Below are 24,567 nucleotides of genomic sequence, written 5' to 3' on the forward strand. Positions count from 1 at the left end.
TTCCCAAAGGCAGCTCCATCTCATTTACACATCTTGACACCTCTTCATACAAATCATGCCCCGTAGTTGTGCCATGCATAGGACGTAAAGCCAAAAACTCCTCTGTCACGCTTAGGCTGGAGTCCACTCCGCGGATGAAAATTGACAACTGGGCAATGTCAGAAATGTCGGTGCTCTCATCCACAGCCAAGGAATATGCAATGAAATCTTTTCCCTTTTTCACAAGCTGCTCTTTTAGATTGATGGACAACTGGTCTACTCTCTCGGCAATGGTGTTTCTGCTCAGACTCACATTTAAAAAGAGTTGCCTTTTTTCTGGGCAAACTTCGTCACAAACTTTAATCATGCAGTTTTTGATGAAATCCCCTCCGTAAATGGCCGGGGTGATTTAGCGATCTCTTCTGCCAAAATAAAACTGGCCTTGACAGCAGCCTGGCCTTGTGATTTGGCTTTTTTGAACAGAGCCTGTCGAGATTTGAGGCCTCGTTTTAATTCCTCTGCCTTTTGTAGCCTTTGTTCCATGTCCATATTCTTGTTTTTGTCCGCGTGTTTCGTTTCATAATGTCGTCTCAGATTATACTCTTTCAGTACCGCCACACTTTCTCCACACAGAAGACACACAGGTTTTCCAGCTACCTCCGTGAACAAATACTCCGACTCCCACCTTGTTTGAAACCCCGGTTCTCAGTGTCCACCTTCCGTTTTGCCATTTTTGATGGGTATCTGAAAGTTAATTTTACTGTGATGCTGACAACTGCTGTGCCAATAAATATTGAAATGAAGCAGCCTACTGCTCGGTGCGTCACCGTTGCATTGTGGGAAATGTAGTATTGGTGCGTGTAAAAGATCTGCGGGCTGCCGGCTTGCTGCGGTCTGCGGGCCAGTTCTAATAATAAATCAAGATCATCCCAGTAAAAACCTTCTCGCGGGCCGGATGTGGCCCGCGGGCCTTGACTCTGACATATGTGTGTTAGGTGGATGGATTATCTTAGATAAAGAGAAATGCTCACTAACAGGGATGTGTACACCTTTTGAGAGAAATAAGCTTTTTGTGCATATGGAACGTTTCTGGGATCCTTCAGCTCATAAAACATGGAACCAACACTTTACATGTTGCGTTTATATTTTTGTTCAGTGTAGTATCTTAACATTTCAAAATTGAGTCAGAGACACCATCAGAACAGCTCTAATTGGCTGCATTCTCCTCCAATCTGAGGGATGTTGATTACCTCCAATCGGTTGAAAGTTAGCTAGCATGCTAGTGGGTGAGAGTGGTGCTTGAGACAGCCAGGGGGATACAGCTGATGGAATGTTAAGCAGCAAGGCAGTGAGGTGGGGGCTGTGGTGAGGGTGGAGGTGGGGGCTGTGGTGAGGGTGGTGGTGGGGGGCGATTGAGGCCCAGCTAGAGGTACCTGGTTTATATGCGGACTCAATTCAAGTGATAAAGAACTCATTGAGCTAGAACGCGACAGCTAAAGATGGCAGGGGAGGGAAATAAACAGAAAACCACAGAATTATTTCATCATCCCGTGCATGGATTAGATCAAGAACTGCACCCACTCCCAGTTTAATATAATCTCCACAAAAGCAGATTTAAATCAAAATATCGACAATAAGGATTTATTTCTGATGTTAAGATACACAATCTTAGGGAGAGGATCCATTATTAGAAAATGTGAGTCTTTTACGTGTCATCCTGCCCAGGTGTTAGCATGGTTATGAGGCCCACACAGGAAAATAAAGGCTGGAAGTTGAAACATGCTCCCACAAAACAAACACACACGTACCAACCATCACTCAACCAAGCTAGATGACTGTTAAAAGTGGAAGGTAATTTGTTTCAATGGGGGCATGAGGGTTTATGATAGAGTAGCAGGGGTACTACAGTCCTCTAGGAGGATCGAGGTGCTTCTACCTCTCCTGACGGGGACCCAGCGGTAATAGGGGGCCCCACTGGACCGGGCGGTAACAATGTTGGGTTGAACATCTGGACAGATCAAACATCTTAATTCAGTTCGGCAGATATTGAATTGGTGTGTCTAATCTGATGGTCTTATGGTGTGAAATCTATTATACACAACTATAAACATCACTGGGAGTGTAATATGGTACCTGTGGCACAGCACTGGGGTTAGGGTCGCTCTGTTCCTGGTTCCCTCCCGTCTCTGGGACATTACCCACCATGGGCTGCTGTTCCTCTGGAGCCAGACAGGAGAGAACACATTACAATACAAATACTGTACACTCACACACCGGTATCAAAACAACACGCAAACAAACTAATATTCCCAACCCAGTCACACTCAAAGACCTATGATGACCATCGCTAGAGTACATTGATATATTTAATCAAAAGGTTAGCATACCTGCCCCGGGCACAAACAGGTTGGCTGGCATGGGCATGGGAGCCAACGGGGCAAAGAAGTCTGACGGGGCAGGTGCCGATCCACCGGGCTTGGCACGGGGTCCACCTGGGTTCAGGACATCCACGTAGCGGCTCTTTGTACCTGAGATGGGTGAGAACATATATATATTTTTTTATCTGCTAAAAAAATCCCCAGAAAATCTGACGTGCCAAAATGACAAGCACTATTGGTGTGATTCCTAGAGGTTTGCAGCGGTTTCAAGTGCAATGTGACATGTATCATTATTTTCCTTCACATTCCCGAAAGCCAGGATCATGCACCTGCCTCTATTTCCCCTCTACAATGCTCACAAGCCATGCAGGACTTGCTAAAACTGGGAGTGTGACAAACACACCTGGCTAATTCAAAGCATACTCCCTTCAGACAATATCCTAGTTGCCAAGTGTGAGCAGGGAGTGATGCGCTCCCATAGCAGTCAATGAAACCTGATACACTGGTCATGTGAGCAGCAGCACAAGTGAAATGTAGCTGCAAGAGTTTTGCAGCACTGCATTGAATCTAAAACCTGTATCAGCTAAAAACCCACAATGAGGGGCTGCTTACATTATGCCAACATGTGTAAATCTCACCTGCTCTCCTGGAGAACATGTTGACAGGCGGCCCACCAGTAGGGGGACCTCCAGGACCCCCTTGTCCCGGTACGGGTCCCAGCATCTTAGGGAAGCCCGAGGGAGGAGGAGGAGGGGGCTTGTACTGGTTACACAGACACAAATCAATACTTTATTATTAGGATCAAAGATATCGCTGTGTTAGTATGATAAACCAAAATACTGTATAAATACAGATGGTCATACACGTGCTAGGATATTAATATAAACCTCTTATTATGAGGACTAAGAATGTACATTTTGGGAAATGTTGCTGCCGATTAACAGACCCTCATTAAACGGTCAACAAACGGTTACATTTTTTCCAAACAGTAATTTGATGTGATCAACAGAAAATACTATGCATGCGGACGTTTTTCATTAAGAGCATAATGGAAGCATGCAACAATAGCACGCCTATCGTCTTCCAGTCAAAAGGCTATATAGCCTATTATTCAACATGCGACTCCTGTAATGAAGCAGCTAATAAAACAATTTCAAACATTTACCAAAATGCAATTTGTGGGAAAACACTGTTCTAAACAGAGCACCTAATGCGAGCGGTTCCGTATGTGACAGAGATGAAAATCTGTTAGAAACTTAGAAAGAGCTGGATTCTAAAGATGCAACAACTAGGTCGAGTTGCTAATACAACCAGGATTGTGCCATTGGCATGTAGAAGTCTAACTTTTTGATTGATGGATTTTGGCTAGGCTACTTTGAAGCAAGGTAAGACATGCTTCATTATTTGAAGTAAAGTAAAATAGGTTTCAAACAACTATACTGCCTCAAACTCACATAGCAAAGTTTAACATGTGATTGCATTTCGAATTGTTATTTGTTGCACAGTGACTGGGCTTTTAAATGCATACATTTCACTCCAGTACCAGCTTTTTGAGGAGCTGCTGTTGAGCTGTCTGACAGGAGATATGCTATTCTTCTCTTCAAACTAGGCTCTGTGGCTGTACGTGTATGATAAATAAGATACATGAAGACTAACAGAAAATACACGCTGCAATTTAAACCATTAATTTACGCAAATTAACCTATAGACCGATAAGCATGACCGGTCGAATTAAGTTTTGCCAGCTACCGATTAACAGATAACCGTTAACATCCCTAATGAGGACTAATAAAAACAACAATGCATATAGGCATGCTAATCATAATGGCTGGAACGCACGCACACAAAAAACTAACCTCCTCCTCTGGCTCATCCAAGTTGACCCATTTCTGTTTCTTCTCGTCCCAGACAATCTGACAGAACAGACCAGTCAACTGAAGATACTCATAAGCTCCAATACACAAACACATACACACACACACACACACACACACACACACACACACACACACACAGACCACACTGCCATGTATAAACTGTGAGCTTTTACAGACAGGACTCAGTAGAGTAGTAAGGAAGAGTATGTACAAGTATGACTGGAAAACAAGGTGTGTCAGAGTTGACTTACAGATTTGTTTTTGTCATCCGGAAGGTGGGCTTCATTCTTCCCCTTCCTATAGAGCCAGTTGAGCCAACCGCCACCGCCACCCCCACCCCCCCTCCCTGAGAGAGAGAGAGAAAAATAAAATCAGAAATGGTTACACACATACATACATATATATATATATATATACACATACACATATACATATACATATACATATACATACACATATACATATACACATATACATATATACATATACATATACATATACAATTATGTGTGTGTGTGTGTGTGTGTGTGTGTGTGTGTGTGTGTGTGTGTGTGTGTGTGTGTGTGTGTGTGTGTGTGTGTGTGTAAGAGCTGAAATGATAAATCGAAAATAACCGACACCAACTGAACCAACCACTAATCAAAGACATTTTGCTGATATCAATAATTACTATAAGTAGCCTATATAATAAAAGAGCTATTCTGGGCGATTGCTAACGGGACAATTGATAGCTACAAAATTCAAAGTAATAGTAGTTTTAAGTAAGTAAGTAGCCTTGCATGAGACTTGGCTTATACCAGCCGGAACGACACATAGACTCCTGCCCTATCTCCTGTTTCTGCAGCGTGAGGAAGCTTGGTGTACAAGTACACCCCCTGGACAGGACACTAGTCTATCACAGGGCCTAAACCACAATCTATCTCCTTAATGCTGAACTCACAACATTCCAATCTCAGGATGGACACTAACCACAAGGCCATTGGGGTAATAATAAAAAGTAACTGCGGTGTGTGTGGGATTGTGTGTGAAAGGGACACAATACGTAGTGTGTGTGTCTGTATAACCTTTTTAGGTGAGTCCTTCTTGGCCTGCTCAGGGATGGAGGGTGGAGGCGGAGAGGACTGCTTGGCTGCCGAGTTGCTCCTCTCTCGTCCTCCAGAGTGTGTGGAAGATTCCGACATGGTGCGGGAGCGGCGACCTGGAGGCTGCTGCAGACAAAACAGAGCCAGTCAGACAAACACATGCACACACACTGCCAAAGGTAACAGTGATCTGACACACACCCTACCATTTGCATTGAGGACTGTGAAGTAGTCCTAGATCTTCTTCCTGGGCCCTGTGCAAACAAGACAAGAGTTAGTGGTATCAGCACATCTCCTCAAACTATTCTAACAAGGCTGAATGCACGAACACACACACCATGTGAGCCATTTGGTCATAGAAGTCCATCTGAGGCGTGAAGGTGTTCCTCTGTGGAGAGGTGGACATGGGAGGAGGCTGTAGTTCCTGTGGACCCGTCGGCTGATAATTGTCAGAGGGCATCTTTTGTGGCTGCTGCATTTGCGGGGGCAACATCTGTTGCTGATGCTGTGGTGGCGCCATCTGCTGGTGCTGGGCTCCAGGAAACATGTCCCTTTTGTCCAGTTGGGGCTGCTGGGGTTGGTAAGGTTGTACAAAGCCAGAGCCTTGGGGAGGGAACCCTGATAAAGGGATCTGGCCAGGTGGTCCAGGGAGACTGGGGGGTACTGGGTAGAACTGGACCCCCTCGTTGGGGTGTGGCGGCTGGGAGACCATTCCGTCCTGGAGGATAGTTGGGGGAGCTAGATGGGAGGAGAAGGTTTGTGTGTTTAGTGGTGGCTGCTTATATTTGTGAATTGCTATGGGACATTGGTCATTGCAATTAGGAGTCAACACACATACACCTATCGTGTTACAAGGTGGGCTTGTTGCTCACCTGGAGGCATCAGCTGCACCCCTTGCTGAGGTGGTCCGGGCATGAGTGAGGTCATCAGAGGGTTGTCAGAGGTGTGGTCAACCATGTCCAGAGGCTGGGCATATGGCTCAGGTGGGCTGGTCTGGTCTAACTCAGAATTGGGGGTGCTGCAGTCATACTGCTGAGGAGTATCCCTGTCTGCATTGTATGCAATCACTCCAGTCTATGGGGGAAAAGAATAACAGCCCAGTCAGTTAGACACACCTACAACAACATGAATAGGCTTCTCATACACATTAATAAAACACACACCCTCATCTGTCCATCCAGCTGTCTCAGATTAATCAGCCACTCTGGCTCGTTGAAGAGCTCCTGATCTGCCTTCTCCTTCAGTTGTGGATCGAAGAATCGCATCTTCTCAGACATCTACAATTAACAGCAGACCAGACATTCAAAATTCTCACACATAGTAACAATCAACACCTAAGAGATAGGTTTGTGAGAGTGAGTGAGAGAGACTGCGTGTATGAATGAGTGTGTGCAAGCGCGTTTGTATTTGTATGCAAGTATGAGTGAGTAAGTACGTGTGTTGACAGTGCCCTTGTGTGCGTGTTGTGAGAGCGATTATATGTGGGTGTGTGTGCGCGCACATGTGTGTGTGTCTACCTGCATCAGCTGACTGGTGAACACAGGAGAGTGGTAGGACGGCTGCATGAGCACGCTCCTGGAGATAACCTCACAGTAATGGAAGGCCTGAGCACACAGCCCAGCCTCGGCCAGGCGACACGCATAGATCAGCTTGAACACCTAGAGGGAGTCGGAAGAAAGGTCAAAGGTCATGATAGCTGATTTCATCGCACAGAGGCCAGGCACATTCACTTACATTAGGAGTGAAGAGGAAATTCAGCATCTCTTTGAGGGCAGTGGAAGTTGATCAAAATGTTTATTTAATGATAAAACCAATGTGTTTCAGCCTTTCACGTCAGGGTTTTACTTAAATTCGGAGAGAACAGGGATCAGACGGCAGAAATAGAATGACTAGAAGACATTTCTATGCAGCTACTGCCATGCTATACAGCATCTCTAGATGACCATTCAGTCCATTTCTATAAGATCAGGAGGTATGTCTATGGCGTGTGCTCAAGTTCAGATATGTGTGTGTACTCACCTGGAAGTTGGGCAGGGAGCAGGGCTGGGAACCCAGAGACTGGGCATACTCATATGCCTCCGTCCTCTGGATCGCTTCGTTAGACGCAAACTGGAAGAACGACAGACTAGCAAGAAAGAGGTCATTAAAGCCTTTGTATGCCATATGCATGAAAGTTCATATTCCTATGTAAGATATTATATGCCTGTGAGTTTGTTCCAGTGTGGCAGCAAAAACAGAGGTGTGTGAGAGAGTGAGAAAACTGACTGTCCGTGTCCAAATATCCATACCTGCATTCTAAATAATAGGCATTTTGGGTATGTGAAAAAAGATTGTTTTACATTGTGAAATGTCAAAAATGTTGTATGTGTTAAATGCCAGGATGTCATACTCATTTCAGCTATTCATCTAGTAGAATTCGCTGTGTACCATTGAGGAAGAGAATAGTCTTTCGAGCCTCAAATGTGTTTGACAACAGCTGATAATCAGCTGAGGGGGACGCGCTATTCCCAAATTAACGAATGGCGGGAATCAACGCAATATGTAGTATGTAGTCTGATTACTACAGAGTAATCAGTTTAAGTAGTAGGCAAGACATTTCCACAACGGCCAACAAGTGAGAAAGGGACAGAGCAGCAGATGTCTAACCTGTGGTTTGAGCCGATTAGAACCATCTTGGTGCTCTTTTTGGTGAACACCCCCAAACCAACCTGGGCCATCAGGTAACAGAAGTGGGCCGCATCGGTGAGCCCCTTGGAAGCTGTAACACACGTCAATCGACTGTTGAAAAGAGCTTGACTGTACCTCAAATTCAACTCAATTTATGAATATCACAGAACTTTGTTCTGACTGTTTTCGGTCAGGATTGCAGCAGGTAGTAATATTGCATTTATTATCATAATATATAGTTTGTCATCAACATCATAACCATTAGTGATGGGTGGGGAAAAAAAACAATGGTTACATATCGCAATATTACTTTGACCAATATCATATAGATACTTTGACTCCAAGTATTGATTTGTAAACTGTTTGCATTAGCTAGCGCTAGTCGGATGTATCCGCGTCAATACGCTGGTATTTTTCATCCTATAACTTGGTCTCCATCTTTACAAAAAAATTATAGCGCGCCAACATGTTTTCAGCACGTTTTATTTTCATGACTGATCAAAACCAGTTTATTATGGCTAGTCTCTGCAGCAGACATATAGTGAGCAATATGTTTGGAACATCAAATCACAAAATCAAATGGCAACAATGGAGGCTCCTCAGAAGAGGAAGGAGAGGACCATTCTACTCAGTGAATTTCAGAGAAATAAAAAGTGAAACATTAAAAAGTTATTCAATTCACTACACTACCAAAAGTATGTGGACAGCTGCTCGTCGAACATCTCATTCCAAAATCATGGAGTCGGTCACTCATTTGCTGCTCTAACAGCCTCCCACTGTGAAGGCTTTCCACTAGATGTTGGAACATTGCTGCGGGGACTTGCTTCAATTCAGCTACAAGTTCATTAGTGCGGCCGGGCACTGATGTTGGCCAATTAGGCCTGGCTCGCAGTCAGCGTTCCAAATCATAGCAAAGGTGTTTGATGGGGTTAGACATCGCTTTGTGCACAGGGGCATTATCATGATGAAACAGGAAGGGGCCTTGCCCAAACTGTTACTACAAAGTTCAGAATATCATTGTATGCTGTAGTGTTAGGATTTCCCTTCACTGGAACTAAGGGGCCTAGCCCGAACCATGGAAAAAACAGCCCCAGAACATTATCCCTCCCCCTTTACAGTTGGCACTATGCATTGGGCAGGTAGTGTTCTCCTAGCATCCACCAAACCCAGATTTGTCTGTCAGACTGCCAGATGAAGTGTGATTCATCCATTCCGAGAACGCATTTCCACTGCTCAAGTCCCCAATGATGGCGAGCTTTACACCACTCCATCCGACGTTTGGCATTGCACATGGTTAACTTATGCTTGTCTGCGGCTGCTCGGTCATGGAAACCCATTGCTTGAAGCTCCCGATGAACAGTTCTGGTGCTGACGTTGCTTCCAGAGACAGTTTGGAACTCGGCTGTGAATGTTGCAACCGAGGACAGGCGATTTTTACGCGTTACGCGCTTCAGCACTCGGCGGTCCCGGTCTTTGAGCTTGTCTGGCCTACCACTTCGCAGCTGAGTTGTTGTTGTTCCTAGACATTTCCACCTCACAATAACAGCACTTACAGTTGACCGGAGCAGCTCTAGCAGGGCAGAAATTTGACAAACTGGCTTGTTGGAAAGGTGGTACCATGTTGAAAGTCACTTCAGTAAGGCCATTCTACTGCCAATGTTTGTCTATGGAGATTGCATGGCTGTGTACTCGATTTTATATAATAGCCAAATCCATTAATTTGTCCACATACACATATATACAAAAGTATATTCACGTCACCAAATAACGGATAAAAAAAAAACTGTTTTGCAATGAAGGTCTACAGTAGCCTCAACAGCACCCTCTATTGAAGCACCATGGTGTAGCCGGAGAACAGCGATTTTCAGTTCTATGGGTACATTGATATCAATACAAAACCTAGGAGGCTCATGGTTCTCACCCCCTTCCATAGGTACACAGAAATTATGACGTCTTCTGGAGCATTTCATCGTTAGATCCCCATACAGTTTATTGCAACACGTAGACATTTGTTTCATGTTTAATAGGCATACGATATATTTTCATTTAGCATTTATTAGCCTGCTATGAGTGGACGCAATGTTTATAGTGCACATGAATGTTAGCAAGACTCATGAGGTAGAAGTTCTGTTCATTTGATTCAATGTATTGTTCATATTTTCTGTGTTATGTCAGAGTTCCTTGTGTCTGTGTCCTACAGTGCATTCGGAAAGTATTCAGAAGCTTTCACTTCTTCCACATTTTCCAGTATTATTCTCAAATATATGTAAATATTTTTTCCCCCTTCAATCTACATAGAATACCCCATAACGACAGAGCAAAAACATTTTTTTGCTAATTTAAATATATTTACATACAGTGGGGGGAAAAAAGTATTTAGTCAGCCACCAATTGCGCAAGTTCACCCACTTAAAAAGATGAGGCCTGTAATTTTCATCATAGGTACACTTCAACTATGACAAAAAAAAACAATTCCAGATAATCACATTGTAGGATTTTTAATGAATTTATTTGAAAATTATGGTGGAAAATAAGTATTTGGTCACCTACAAACAAGCAAGATTTCTGGCTCTCACAGACCTGTAACAACTTCTTTAAGAGGCTCCTCTGTCCTCCACTTGTTACCTGTATTAGTGGCACCTGTTTGAACTTGTTATCCGTATAAAAGACACCTGTCCACAACCTCAAACAGTCACACTTCAAACTCCACTATGGCCAAGACCAAAGAGCTGTCAAAGGACACCAGAAACAAAATTGTAGACCTGCACCAGGCTGGGAAGACTGCATCTGCAATAGGTAAGCAACTTGGTTTGAAGAAATCAACTGTGGGAGCAATTATTAGGAAATGGAAGACATACAAGACCTCTGATAATCTCCCTCGATCTGGGGCTCCACGCAAGATCTCACCTCATCTCGTAAGAAGCATTTCAAGGTCCTGGAGTGGACAAGCCAGTCTCCAGATCTCAACACCATAGAAAATCTTTGGAGGGAGTTGAAAGTCTGTGTTGCCCAGCAACAGCACCAAAACATCATTGCTCTAGAGGAGATCTGCATGGAGGAATGGGCCAAAATACCAGCAACAGTGTGTGAAAACCTTGTGAAGACTTACAGAAAACGTTTAACCTCTCATTTCCAACAAAGGTTATATAACAAAGTATTGAGATAAACTTTAGTTATTGACCAAATACTTATTTTCCACCATAATTTGCAAATAAATTAATTAGAAATCCTACAATGTGATTTTTCTGGATTTTCTTTCTCATTTTGTCTGTCATAGTTGAAGTGTACCTATGATGAAAATTACAGGCCTCTCTCATATTTTTAAGTGTGAGAACTTGCACAATTGGTGGCTGACTAAATACTTTTTTGCCCCATTGTATGTATTCAGATCTTCTACTCAGTACTTTGTTGAAGCACTTTTTGCAGTGATTAGCCTTGAGTCTTCTTAGGGTATGACGCTACAAGCTTGGCATACCAGTATTTGGGCAGTTTCTCCCATTCTTCTCTGCAGATCCTTTCAAGCTCTGTCAGGTTGGATGGGGAGAGTCACTGCACAGCTATTTTCAGGTCTCTCCAGAGATTCTCCATCGGTTTCAAGTCCAGGCTCTGTCTGGGCCACTCAAGGACACAGAAACCACTCCTGCGTTGTTTTGGCTGTGTGCTTAGGGTTGTTGTCCCGTTGGAAGGCAAACCTTCGTCCCAGTCTGAGGTCCAGAACACTCTGGAGCAGGTGTTCATTAAGGATCTCTGTACTTTGCTCCGTTCATCTTTCCCTCGATCTTGAATAGTCTCCCAGTCCCTTCTGCTGAAAAACATCCCCACAGCATGATGCTGCCACCACCATGCTTCCCCGTAGGGATGGTGCCAGGTTTCCTCCAGACATAACACTTGGCATTCAGGGCAAAGAGTTCAACCTTGGTTTCATCAGACCAGAGAATATTCTCATGGTCTTAGAGTCCTTTAAGTGCCTTTTGGCAAACTCCAAGCGGTCTGTCATGTGCCTTTTACTGAGGAGTGGATTCCGTCTGACCACTCTACCATAAAGGCCTGATTGGTGGAGTGCTGCAGAGATGGTTGTCCTTCTGAAAGGTTCTCCCATTTCCTTTGTGGAGCTCTGGAGCTTGTGTCAGAGTGATCATCAGGTTCTTGTTCACCTCCCTGACCAAGGCCCTTCTCCCCCGATTGCTCAGTTTGGCCGGGCTGCCAGCTCTAGGAAGAGTCTTGTTGGTTCCAAACTTCTTCCATTTAAGAATGGAGGCCACTGTGTTTTCCTGGGGACCATCAATGATGCAGACATTTTTTGGTACCCTTCCCCAGATCTGTACCTCGACACAATCCTGTCTCGGACCTCTACGGACAATTCCTTCAACCTCATGGCTTAGTTTTTGCTCTGACATGCACTGTCAACTGTGTGACCTTATTTAGAAAGGTGTGTGCCTTTCCAAAATAGGTGGATTCCAATCAAGTTGTAGAAACATCAAGGAAGATCAATGAAACACGATGCACCCAAACTGAATTTCAAGTCTCATAGCAAAGGATCTGAATACTTACAGTTGAAGTCAGAAGTTTACATAAACAAGTTTTAATGACTCCAACCTAAGTGTTTCAACCACTCCACAAATTTCTTGTCAACCTTTCTGGCGCAGCCGTTCCGCTAGTAACCCACCTCGACAACATCCGGTGAAATTGCAGAGCGCCAAATTCAAAACACAGAAATAGTCATAATAAACATTCATAAACAATACAAGTGTTATACATCGGCTTAAAGATGAACTTCTTGTTAAACCAGCCGCTTTGTCAGATTTCAAAAAGGCTTTACAGCGAAAGTATACCATGTGATTATCTGAGGACAGCGCCCCGCTTACAAAAGTATACAAACATTTTACAACCAAGTAAAGGAATTACAAGTCAGAAAGAGCGATAAAATGAATCACTTGCCTTTGAAGATCTTCATATGGTTGCAGTCACAAGATTCCCAGCTACACAATAAATGTTTGTTTTGTTCGATGAAGTCCCTCTTTATATCCCAAATACTCAGTTTTGTTGGTGCATTTTGTTCAGTAATCCACTGGCTCAAAAGCGGTCAAAACATGCAGACGAATACATCCTAATAGTACTGGTAAAGTTTGTCAAAACATGTCAAACGATGTTTAGAATTAATCCTCAGGTTGTCAATTGTCTAAATAATCGATAGTATTTCAACTGGACAACAGCGTATTCAATAGAAAGGAAAAACAATGAAGGGCCTGCAATCGGTCAGGCGCGAAAACCAGCACTGCACGATTCTACAATCCACTGACAGAAAGGTCTCATTCTTCTTAATTTTCCAGAAAAATACCGCTCAGGAAAGAGATGCGTTCTGTCTCCTAGAGATTAACATATTGTGGAGCGAAAAGTGCAAATCAATCCCAGAAAAACTGCATAGGACCTTGTGAATATGCTGGAGGAAACAGGTACAAAAGTATCAATATCCACAGTAAAACGAGTCCTATATGGCGACATAACCTGAAAGGCCGCTCAGCAAGGAAGAAGCCACTGCTTAAAAATCACAATAAAAAAAGTCAGACTACTGTTTGCAACTGCACATCGGGACAAACGCGTACTTTTTGGAGAAATGTCCTCTGGTCTGATGAAACAAAAATATAACTGTTTGGAGGAAAAAGGGGGAGACTTGCAAGCCGAAGAACACCATCCCAACTGTGAAGCTTGGGGGTGGCAGCATCATGTTGTGGGGAGGTGCTTTGCTGCAGGAGGGACTGGTGTACTTCACAAAATCAATGGCATCATGAGGAAAGAAAATTATGTAGATATATTGAAGCAACATCAAGACATCAGTCAGGAGGTTAAAGCCTGGTCGCAAATGGGTCTTCCAAATGGACGATGACCCCAAGCATACTTCCAAAGTTGTGGCAAATGGCTTAAGGACAACAAAGTCAAGGTATTGGAGTGGCCATCACATACCCTGACCTCAATCCTATAGAAAATTTGTGGGCAGAACTGAAAAAGTGTGTGCGAGCAAGGAGGCCTACAATCCTGACTCAGTTACACCAGATTTGTTAGGAGGAATGGGCCAAAATTCACCCAACTTATTGTGGGAAGCTTGTGGAAGGCTACCCGAAATGTTTGACCCAAGTTAAACAATTTAAAGGCAATGCAACCAAATACTAATTGAGTGCATGTAAACTTCTGACCCACTGGGAATGTGATGAAATAAATAAAAGCTGAAATAAATCACTCTCCACTATTATTCTGACATTTCACATTCTTAAAATAAAGTGGTGATCTTAACTGACCTAAAACAGGGAATTATTACTAGCATTAAATCTCAGGAATTGTGAAAAACTGAGTTTAATGGATTTGGCTAAGGTTAATGTAAACTTCCGACTTAAATTGTGTTTTTTTAAATTGATTTAACTAGGCAAGTCAGTTAAGAACACATTTTTATTTACAATTGACGGCCTTTCTGGGGGAACAGTGGGTTACCTGCCTTGTTCAGAGGTAGAACGACATATTTGTACTTTTCAGCTCAGCGATTCGATTCAGCAAGCTTTCATTTACTGGCCTGCCTCCCCAAAAGAAGGTAGTTTGTTAGTTTTAATACATGTGCAAAAATGTCTAAAAACCTGTTTCGCTTTGTCATTATGGGTTATTGTGTGTAGATAGATGAGGGAAAACATTTATTGAATACATTTTAGGGTAAGGCTGTAACTTGAAGCTAGGGGGCACTATTTTTATGTTTGGAAAAATAATGTTCCCAAAGTAAACGGCCTATTTCTCAGGACCAGATGCTAGAATATGCATATAATTGACAGATTAGAATAGAAAACACTCTTAAAGTTTCCAAAACTGTCAAAATATTGTCTGTGATTATCACAAAATTGATATTCCCGTTGAAACCCAGAGGAAAATCCAATCAGGAAGTGCCTCTTATTTTGAAACACTTCTGTTCCTATGCATGTCTCCTCCATTTAAAAAGGGATATCAACCCGATTCCTTTTTCTCTGGCTTCCCTAAGGCGTCAGTCTTTAGACAAAGTTTCAGGCTTTTATTTTGAAAAAATTAGCGTGAAATATCACATTGCGTAAGTGGATAGGTGGGGGCTCTCAGAGTGAGTTTTTGCGCTACAGAGTAAAGCTGCCATTGTTCCTCCCGCTGTTATAGAAAAATCTACACACTTGGTTGAAATATTATAGAATATATATTTTAAAAACAACCCGAGGAATGATTATAAAAAACATTTGACATGTTTCTGTGGACATTATGAAGACTATTTGGAATTTCCGTCTGCGTTGTCGTGACCGCTCTTTCCTGTGGATTTGTGAACATAACGCGACAAACAAACGAACGGAGGTATTTTGGGTATAAAAATAATCTTTATGGAACAAAAGGAACATTTGTTGTGTAACTGGGAGTCTCGTGAGTGAAAACATCCTAAGAGCATCAAAGGTAAACGGTTAATTTGATTGCTTTTCTGATTTTTGTGACCAAGCTTCCTGATGCTAAGTGTATATAATGCTATGCTAGGCTATCGATAAATTTACAAACGCTTGGATTGCTTTCGCTGTAAAGCATAATTTCAAAATCTGAGATGACAGGTGGATTAACAAAAGGCTAAACTGTGTTTTGCAATATTGCACTTGTGATTTCATGAATATTAATATTTTTTAGTAATATTATTTGACTGTTGCGCTATGCTATTCAGCGGTTGCTGACAAATGATCCCGCGACAGGGATGGGTAGCGTCAAGAAGTTAACAAAATGTTGAAAAAGTGAAGGGGTCTGAAAAATTTCTGAATGCACTGTATGTTTCTATAATTTTTGTTGTACGTAATAGGAGGACGTGCTACCCAGTGTGTATAGAAATAGGCTACGTGGCCTACACTCCACACTATAATAGAAAAATATTGTTCCATGTATGCATGGTGTTGAAATATCAATAATCATCATTAAGACTAATGTACCAATGTAACAATGGATGTCGAAACTGCCTTTTACATTGTAGAACCAGTTTATTGGTTGCAATTGCCAAATTGGGTAATTGTATGGTCCTGGGGTCTAAGTGCTTATGTTATTGTAGGCCTACCTGTTTGAGCTCCTGCTGGACAGATTCGATTTGGTTTCTCAAGGGGAGTCTGTACATTTTAGCCCTCTACCTGTGTCCGTTTAGATAGGACAGGTTTAGCCTGATACAGAGGCTATTTCTTTTGGGCTATTGCCCGTGTATATTTGGTAAATCTACTTGTATATTTTGTATAATTTGGTGCTTTCACCATTGGATCCCCAATACTACACGTCAACCTGCCTTACCGTCTGCTGATTTCAGACCATTACGATTGCTACAAGGTCCCCGTTTTAAAATTACATAGGTTAATCAAAATGTGTTGTAGACAAAATGAAAACGGCTGTCTGGTAGCCTCAATAAATAGACAAAGATGTATAGTTGAACAAGCATGTGTAGATTTGTTTTTTTAGACTCAACTTGAAAACTTGATTGGCTCTTAGAATGGGTGACGTGGACTTGACTCCAGTCTTGACCTGTTCTACTTGGGACTCGACTTGAGACTCGGACCTTGTGACTTGAGTCATGCTTGTGACTCAAAATAATAGTGAGTGACTTGGTCCTACCTCCTGCCGGTGTAACTGCTAGCTGTACAGTGTACTGCGTGATTGTAAACCCACAATCCAATCCGTGTACAAACGCGTTAGTTCCAGTTTGTTGACTGTAACATTGAAATGGTGACAGTGTAGGCTGTGTAGCGGTTATCGGCTATGGTTTGAAGAGGTTTTTGTCGCGGATCACAAACAGCTGTTTTGTTGTTTGTTGTCCACAAGCGAAGGAACAAGTTGAGGAGAGCCCATAGATGCAAGGAATTATACACAAGCAAAGTGGTAATGCTGTGGCTACAATGAAAGTGAACTGTGTGTGCGGATGATCAGCAGTGTATTCATTTAGCCGATTCTGTTGCAAAACGTTTCTTAAATCGGAAGCAAACTGAATGAAACGGGAAGAGATCTCCCTGAATTTGTCCAATAGAAACTATTGTTTTAGTTGGAAAACAGTGTTTTTGCAACTGCTTGGACTAATGATTACACCCTAGGTCACCTAGATGCAGGCAAGAGTGTGCAAGCCGATATTCAATGTGTCACTCACTGCCTGTCACCTTGATTAGTCCAATGTCTCAAATCAAATATTAATTTGTCACATGCACGGAATACAACAGGTGTAGTAAGGTGTTCACCTTACTGTGAAATGCTTAATTACAAGCCCATAACCAACAATGCAGTTCAAGAAATAAAGTTAACAAAATAATAAATAAAATAAAAAGTAACAACATAACAATAATGAGGCTATATACAGGGGGTACCGGTACAGAGTCAATGTGTGGGGGTACAGGTTAGTCGAGGAAATTTGTACAACTTCTGGGATGCCCACAAGGCCCTCCCCCGCCCTCCCTTCGAAAAATCTGATCACGACTCCATTTTGCGCCTCCCTTCCTAGAGGCAGAAATTCAAAACAGGAAGTACCCGTGCTAAGGACAATTCAACGCTGGTCTGACCAAATCGGAATCCACGCTTCAAGATTGTTTTGATCACACAGACTGGGATATGTTCCGGGTAGCCTCCGAGAATAACATTGACACACACACACACACACACACATACATACATACATACATACATACATACATACATACATACATACACACATACATACATACATACATACATACATACATACATACATACATACATACATACATACATACATACATACATACATACATACATACATACATACATACATACATACATACATACATACATACATACATACATACATACATACATACATACATACATACATACATACATACATACATACATACATACATACATACATACATACATACATACATACATACATACATACATACATACATACATACATACATACATACATACATACATACATACATACATACATACATACATACATACATACATACATACATACATACATACATACATACATACATACATACATACATACATACATACATACATACATACATACATACATACATACATACATACATACATACATACATACATACATACATACATACATACATACATACATACATACATACATACATACATACATACATACATACATACATACATACATACATACATACATACATACATACATACATACATACATACATACATACATACATACATACATACATACATACATACATACATACATACATACATACATACATACATACATACATACATACATACATACATACATACATACATACATACATACATACATACATACATACATACATACATACATACATACATACATACATACATACATACATACATACATACATACATACATACATACATACATACATACATACATACATACATACATACATACATACATACATACATACATACATACATACATACATACATACATACATACATACATACATACATACATACATACATACATACATACATACATACATACATACATACATACACACATACATACATACATACATGTACCCACTGTGCCTATTAAAACCCACTCTAACCAGAATCTGTGGATAGATGGCAGCAATTGTGCAAAACTGAAAGTGCAAACCATCGCATTTAAACATGGCAAGGTGACTGGGAATATGGCTGAATACAAACAGTGTAGTTATTCCCTACGTAAGGCAATCAAACGGGCAAAACATCAGTATAGAGACAAAGTGGAGTCGCAATTCACCAGCTCAGAAACAAGACATATGTGGCAGGGTCTACAGATAATCACGGACTACAAAAGGAAAACCAGTCACGTTGGACACGAACGTCTTGCTTCCGGACAAGCTAAACACCTTCTTCGCTCGCTTTGAGGATAACACAGTGCGCCACTGACGAGGCCTGCTACCAAGGACTGTGGGCTCTCCTTTTAAATGGCCGACCTGAGTAAGCCATTTAAGCGTGTCATGACATTGCCCTCTTTGGGTGTGGCATGCCCCATCCCCCTCTCCCTGCCTCCCCCTTTCCTCCTTCAACTAGGCTGCTGTGGTCAGAGACACATCGTAAATTCCTGAGGATCTCCTCATGGACACACAGTATAGAGAGAGTAAATGTTCATAGAGAACAGGGGAATTTATTCCACCTCATAGAACTCGAGGTCGGAACAAATTTCATGTTCTGGAGAAAGTATAGAAGATCGGTGAAGAATCCAGCTACGAACTGGTCCGTTTGTTACAACTTGGGGAAGCTCATGGGAGACGGTGTGGCCACATTACCATAACGCTGTTTATATAATAGCCTCAGATATGAGGTTTACATCTAATTGTTGTATAAGATGAATGAGTATGATATTGTTTACACAATTTTACAATGTGATTTTGGACTGTTTAATGAAGGAAAACTCAAAAAGGGAATTGGAGTTAACTAAATCAGGGGACCGCCCCTGAGCCCAGTTAGGGTCAGGCGTCCTGGGACAGCCCTTTTCTGCAATTCCGAATAAAACCCAACATTGAGAAATTATCACCAGACCATGTTTTTCTCCATAAGGAGAGAACAAAGGTTGTCGATCATTGCTGAATATTTCAACCATACCACGTGGTTAAACTCTTACACTATCGATACCGACAGAATAAGAACAAGTCTTTGATATCAATTACTAGTCTGCAGCTAGGAATTCTGTATCATTGAATGCGAGGAACGACAACCGCCGAAACATCCATCTATAACAAATTAATGAATGTCACTTTGAACTATCCCCTCTAACCAAGACAGAGAGAGAGCGAGAGAGGTCGCGATGCCGGTTTAGCCCACTAGGGCACATTCCCCTGTCATTTCTTGTAACCACATTTACCTTGTTTGTTTACGCATTTCTGTGAATTACTTAGTTAGTAATAAATAAATGATTTAAGACAATTGATGTATGGATGAATCATAGTGAAGACTGGGTTCGTGCAGATAACCAACAATTTACGACGTTTGGAATGAGACTAACATGAGGTAAAGTAAATAATGCATTAATTCGAAGACTAATTCATCAGATAAAATATCTGAAAAGTTATTTTAGGAAATGATAACTTTGTAATCTGAATATTTTTCCTTGGTGCCCCGACATCCTAGTTAATTAGTTACATGATTAATCAGTTGATCGCGTAATACTAATTACAGAGAATCTTTGATAAAAACTATAAGTCTTCAATTTAATGATAGTAAAGACACGACACGTGTTAACCCTCACAAGGCTGCAGGCCCAGAAAGCATCCCTAGCCGCGCCCTCAGAGCATGCGCAGACCAGCTGGCTGGAGTGTTTACGGACATATTCAATCTCTCCCTATCCCAGTCTGCTGTCCCCACATGCTTCAAGATGGCCACCATTGTTCCTGTTCCCAAGAAAGCTAAGGTTGCTGAGCTAAACGACTATCGTAGCACTCACTTCTGTCATCATGAAGTGCTTTGAGAGGTTAGTCAAGGATCATTTCACCTCTACCTTACACCCTAGATCCACTTCAATTTGCTTACCGCCATAATAGATCCACAGATGATGCAATCGCACTGCCCTATTCATAGGCTAGGTTGTATCAACCTCATGATGGGTATAGGGCAAATTAGAGTATCATGTAGTAACCTAAATCTATCGTTGTTACATTAGGCTGGGTGAATGGAATAAGAATGACAGTCATCCAAATTATTCTGTAATAGAAATAAGTCATACTTATAAAAATGAATAAATAATCGCCCTGCCTAAGCTTAAAAACAGTACTGACCACCACTGAATCGCAATACATATAGTACCAAGAGGATCGCTATACATATTGTACCGGCACCTAAGTATCGTGACCATATCCTAAGGACCCTAGCAATTCCCAGCCCTAATAACCATCATAATTCTCATGATGATGATGGTCATGGTTGATGACAAACTATTACATACTATGATGATAAATCTTAATCTTATATTCATGATAGGGAACATTTCGATGACTTTTACTTGTCAGCGCACAAGAGTTCAGCAACAAACATCCTCCATACATCCTATGCATGTAATGTGATTAAGGACCAGAGTTTCTCCTGAAACTTCTGGCCCACAAATGTGTCCTTTGATGTCTCACCCAGAGTGTCTCCCATGGTGGTGATGGTACGTGTGTCCAGGTCCAAAGTGTGGGTCAGGTTGGACAGCACCATGGCCAGATGGGGGCGCCAGTCACCCCACTTCTCATCCCCACAGCACTGCAGAGACACTTATGTAACTTTTACAGTATAGTGCTGACCCCAAATTAACTTTCTTCATCCGTTCTTCAATAAGTGCAGTTCAGTATTGAACAGCCAACTTTAATTTCACATTGCTGAAAGATCACTTTTTTATTACTTGAAAATGTTCATTAAGCCACAAGAACAATTTAATTTTACATTGAATGTTAAAAGGTCCAATGCAGCCATTTTAATCGAATATCATATAATATCTGGGTAACAATTAAGTAACTTACTATGATTGTTTTTGACCATTTCAATTGAAAACAAACAAAAATAGGTTAGCAAAGAGCAATTTATTGTGCAAGCATTTTGCTAGGCTTGTGAGTGGGGAAGGGAAAATTGGTCTATTAACTAATTTACCACCTGGTGATGTCACCAGGCAAGCCAACACTTCATCCCACCAAAACAGAATGAACTTTCAGGCGACCTTTTCAAAAAGCTATTACACTAAAAAGGCATTGTCATAATTTCCCCAATTTCACAGTATTACTCCAACCCTATAGTGTGGAAATATATATTAAACACAAGACAATCTCATTTTTGAGATTGGGCCTTTAAACGTAAATTCCTGTTTAAATTAAAAACGAATGTAATAAATTAAAATACATTTTTAAAAATCCTCCGTTCTTTTTGACGTAATAAAAAAAATACTCCCCTTTTATCTCAAAATGTAATTTCTGAACAAGACAGCAGTGTGGTTCTGTTATCAAAATAGAAAAGGTATCACAGGGTCATACTCACAGTGGCTGAGGCGGGCATCCTCCCAGACATCAGTTGGTACACTGTCTGCAGAGGGTCGTTGATGGGCAGACTGTTCGCAAACCTGACCACCCAAAGAAAAAAGGATCACAAGTTTAATCTTTTTCAGTCAATACATTCACCTCTTTTTTGGATAGCTAACGTCTTCTGGCCTCCTGACTAATTCTGCTATTTTGTGTGTTTTTTCTAAGTTGAGCAACTTTTTTGTACATACAATGCCTTCAGAGAGTATTCCTACCCTTGACTTATTCCACATTTTGCTGTGTTACAAACTGAATTCAAAATGGATTGAATATATTTTCTTCTCCTCTATCTACACACAATATTCCATAACGACAGAGAGAAAAAAAGTTTAGAAATTAGCACATTTATTGAAAACGAAATACAGAAATAAACTAAATGACCAAAAGCTTGTGGACACCTGCTGGTCCAACATCTCATTCCAAAATCATGGAGTTGGTACCCCCTTTGCTGCTATAACAGCCTCCACCCTTCTGGGGAGGACTTTCCACTAGATGTTGGAACATTGTTGTGGGGACCTGCTCCTATTCAGCCACAAGAGCATTAGTGAGGTCGGGCACTAGCTCGCAGTCGGTGTTCCAATTCATCCTAAAGGTGTTCGATGGGTGGAGGTCAGGGCTCTGTGCAGACCAGTCAAGTTCTTCCACACCGATCCCGACAAACCATTTCTGTATGGACCTCGCTTTGTGCACGGGGGCATTGTCATGCTGAAACAGGAAAGTGCCTTTCCCAAACTGATGCCACAAAGTTGGAAGCACAGAATGCCATTGTATACCGTAGCGTTAAGATTCCCCTTCACTGGAACTAAGGGGCCTAGCCCGAACCATGAAAAAAACAGCCCCAGACCATTATTACTCCTCCATCAAACTTTACAGTTGGCACTATACATTGGGCATGTAATATAATAATAATAATATAATAATAATAATAATAATAATATGCATGTAGTATTCTCCTGCCATCCGCCAAACCCATATTCATCTGCCGGACTGCCAGATGCTGAAGCATGATTCATCACTCCCGAGAATGCGCTTCCACTGCTCCCGAGTCCAATGGCGGCGAGCTTTACACCACTCCAACCGAAGCTTGGCATTGCATTGGGTGATCTTAGGCTTTTGTGCGGCTTCTCGGCTATGGAAACCCATTTCATGAAGTTCCCAACAAACAGTTAATGTGCTGATGTTGCTTCCAGAGGTAGTTTGGAACTCGGTTGTGAATGTTGCAACTGAGGACAGAGGATTTTTACATGCTTTGTGCTTTAGCACTCAGCGGTCCTGTTCTGTGAGCTTGTGTGACCTACCACCAGACCGCTGAGCAGTTGTTGCTCCTAGACGTTTCCACTCCACAATAATAGCACTTACAGTTGACCGGGGCAGCTATAGCAGGGCAGATATTTGACGAACTGACTTGTTGGAAAGGTGGCATCCTATGACGGCGCCTCGTTGAAGGTCACTGAGCTTTCCAGTAAGGTCAAGCTACTGTCAATGTTTGTCTTAAATAGTACCCGCAAAACACCAGTCTCAACGTCAACAGTGAAGAGGCGACTCCGGGATGCTGGCCTTCTAGGCAGAGTTGCAAAGAAAAACCATTCTCTGTCCAGTGTCTGTACTTTTGCCCATCTTAATCTTCTCTTTTTATTGGCCAGTCTGAGATATGGCTTTTTCTTTGTAACTCTGCCTAGAAGGCCAGCATCCTGGAGTCGCCTTTTCACCGATGACATCGAGACTGGTGTTTTGCGGGTACTATTTAATGAAGCTGCCAGTTGAGGTGTTGTGAGGCGACTGTCTCACAAACTAGACACTCTAATCTACTTGTCCTCTTGCTCAGTTGTGCACTGGGGCCTCCCACTCCTTCTATTCTGGTTAGAGCCAGTTTGTGCTGTTCTGTGAAGGGAGTAGTACACAGTGTTGTACGAGATCTTTAGTTTCTTGGCAATTTCTCGCATGAAATAGCCTTCATTTCTCAGAACAAGAATAGACTGATGAGTTTCAGAAGAAAGTGATTCGTTTCTGGCCATTTTGAGCCTGTAATCTAACCCACAAATACTTATGCTCCAGATACTCAACTAGTCTAAAAGCCAAAAAAAAGCACCTGTCTGAATACAGCTGTGTCGACCCTTTGGGAAAAATTCAACTTGGTAAAGCTTCTCTCGTGTCCATGAGTTATTTACTCTAAAATATTAGAACCTAACACCATAAAGGGGTTGAATACTTCAACGAGTCGCCAGCACTGGATGCTATGCTTACCCCAGACAAGGAAAATGGGGGCGTGTTGAGCCATGAGCAGCCTTTCAAAGCATTTCATAGCTACAGATGTGAGTTCTACGGGGCGATAGTCATTTATACAGTTTACCTTTGAGTTCTTGGGCACAGGGCCTATAGTGGTCTGCTTGAAACATGTAGGTATTACAGACTGGGTCAGGAAGAGGTTGAAAATGGCAGTGAAGACACTTGCCAGCTGGTCAGCACATGCTCTGAGTAAGCATCCTGGTAATCTGTCTGGCCC

At 41.9% G+C, this 24,567-nt stretch overlaps 1 protein-coding gene across 1 annotated transcript in view; it reads right to left on the minus strand.

The window, feature by feature from the left end:
- Positions 1-24,567, minus strand: part of sec16a (SEC16 homolog A, endoplasmic reticulum export factor) — a 69,962-nt gene that overhangs the window by 6,330 nt on the left and 39,065 nt on the right. Inside the window, exons 12-28 of the mRNA XM_052500515.1 lie at positions 22,024-22,105; positions 21,141-21,258; positions 7,963-8,074; positions 7,336-7,441; positions 6,834-6,974; positions 6,480-6,593; positions 6,189-6,390; positions 5,654-6,054; positions 5,523-5,570; positions 5,299-5,442; positions 4,486-4,569; positions 4,214-4,270; positions 2,996-3,119; positions 2,367-2,507; positions 2,113-2,198; positions 1,916-1,987; positions 1,413-1,472 (exon numbers count right to left, since the gene is read on the minus strand). Of these exons, the coding sequence (XP_052356475.1) occupies positions 1,413-1,472; positions 1,916-1,987; positions 2,113-2,198; positions 2,367-2,507; positions 2,996-3,119; positions 4,214-4,270; positions 4,486-4,569; positions 5,299-5,442; positions 5,523-5,570; positions 5,654-6,054; positions 6,189-6,390; positions 6,480-6,593; positions 6,834-6,974; positions 7,336-7,441; positions 7,963-8,074; positions 21,141-21,258; positions 22,024-22,105 (2,092 nt within the window). The remainder of the gene's footprint in view (positions 1-1,412; positions 1,473-1,915; positions 1,988-2,112; positions 2,199-2,366; positions 2,508-2,995; positions 3,120-4,213; positions 4,271-4,485; positions 4,570-5,298; positions 5,443-5,522; positions 5,571-5,653; positions 6,055-6,188; positions 6,391-6,479; positions 6,594-6,833; positions 6,975-7,335; positions 7,442-7,962; positions 8,075-21,140; positions 21,259-22,023; positions 22,106-24,567) is intronic.

The sequence above is a fragment of the Oncorhynchus keta genome, unplaced genomic scaffold (genome assembly GCF_023373465.1).
Source record: "Oncorhynchus keta strain PuntledgeMale-10-30-2019 unplaced genomic scaffold, Oket_V2 Un_contig_1083_pilon_pilon, whole genome shotgun sequence".
Lineage (NCBI taxonomy): Eukaryota > Metazoa > Chordata > Actinopteri > Salmoniformes > Salmonidae > Oncorhynchus > Oncorhynchus keta.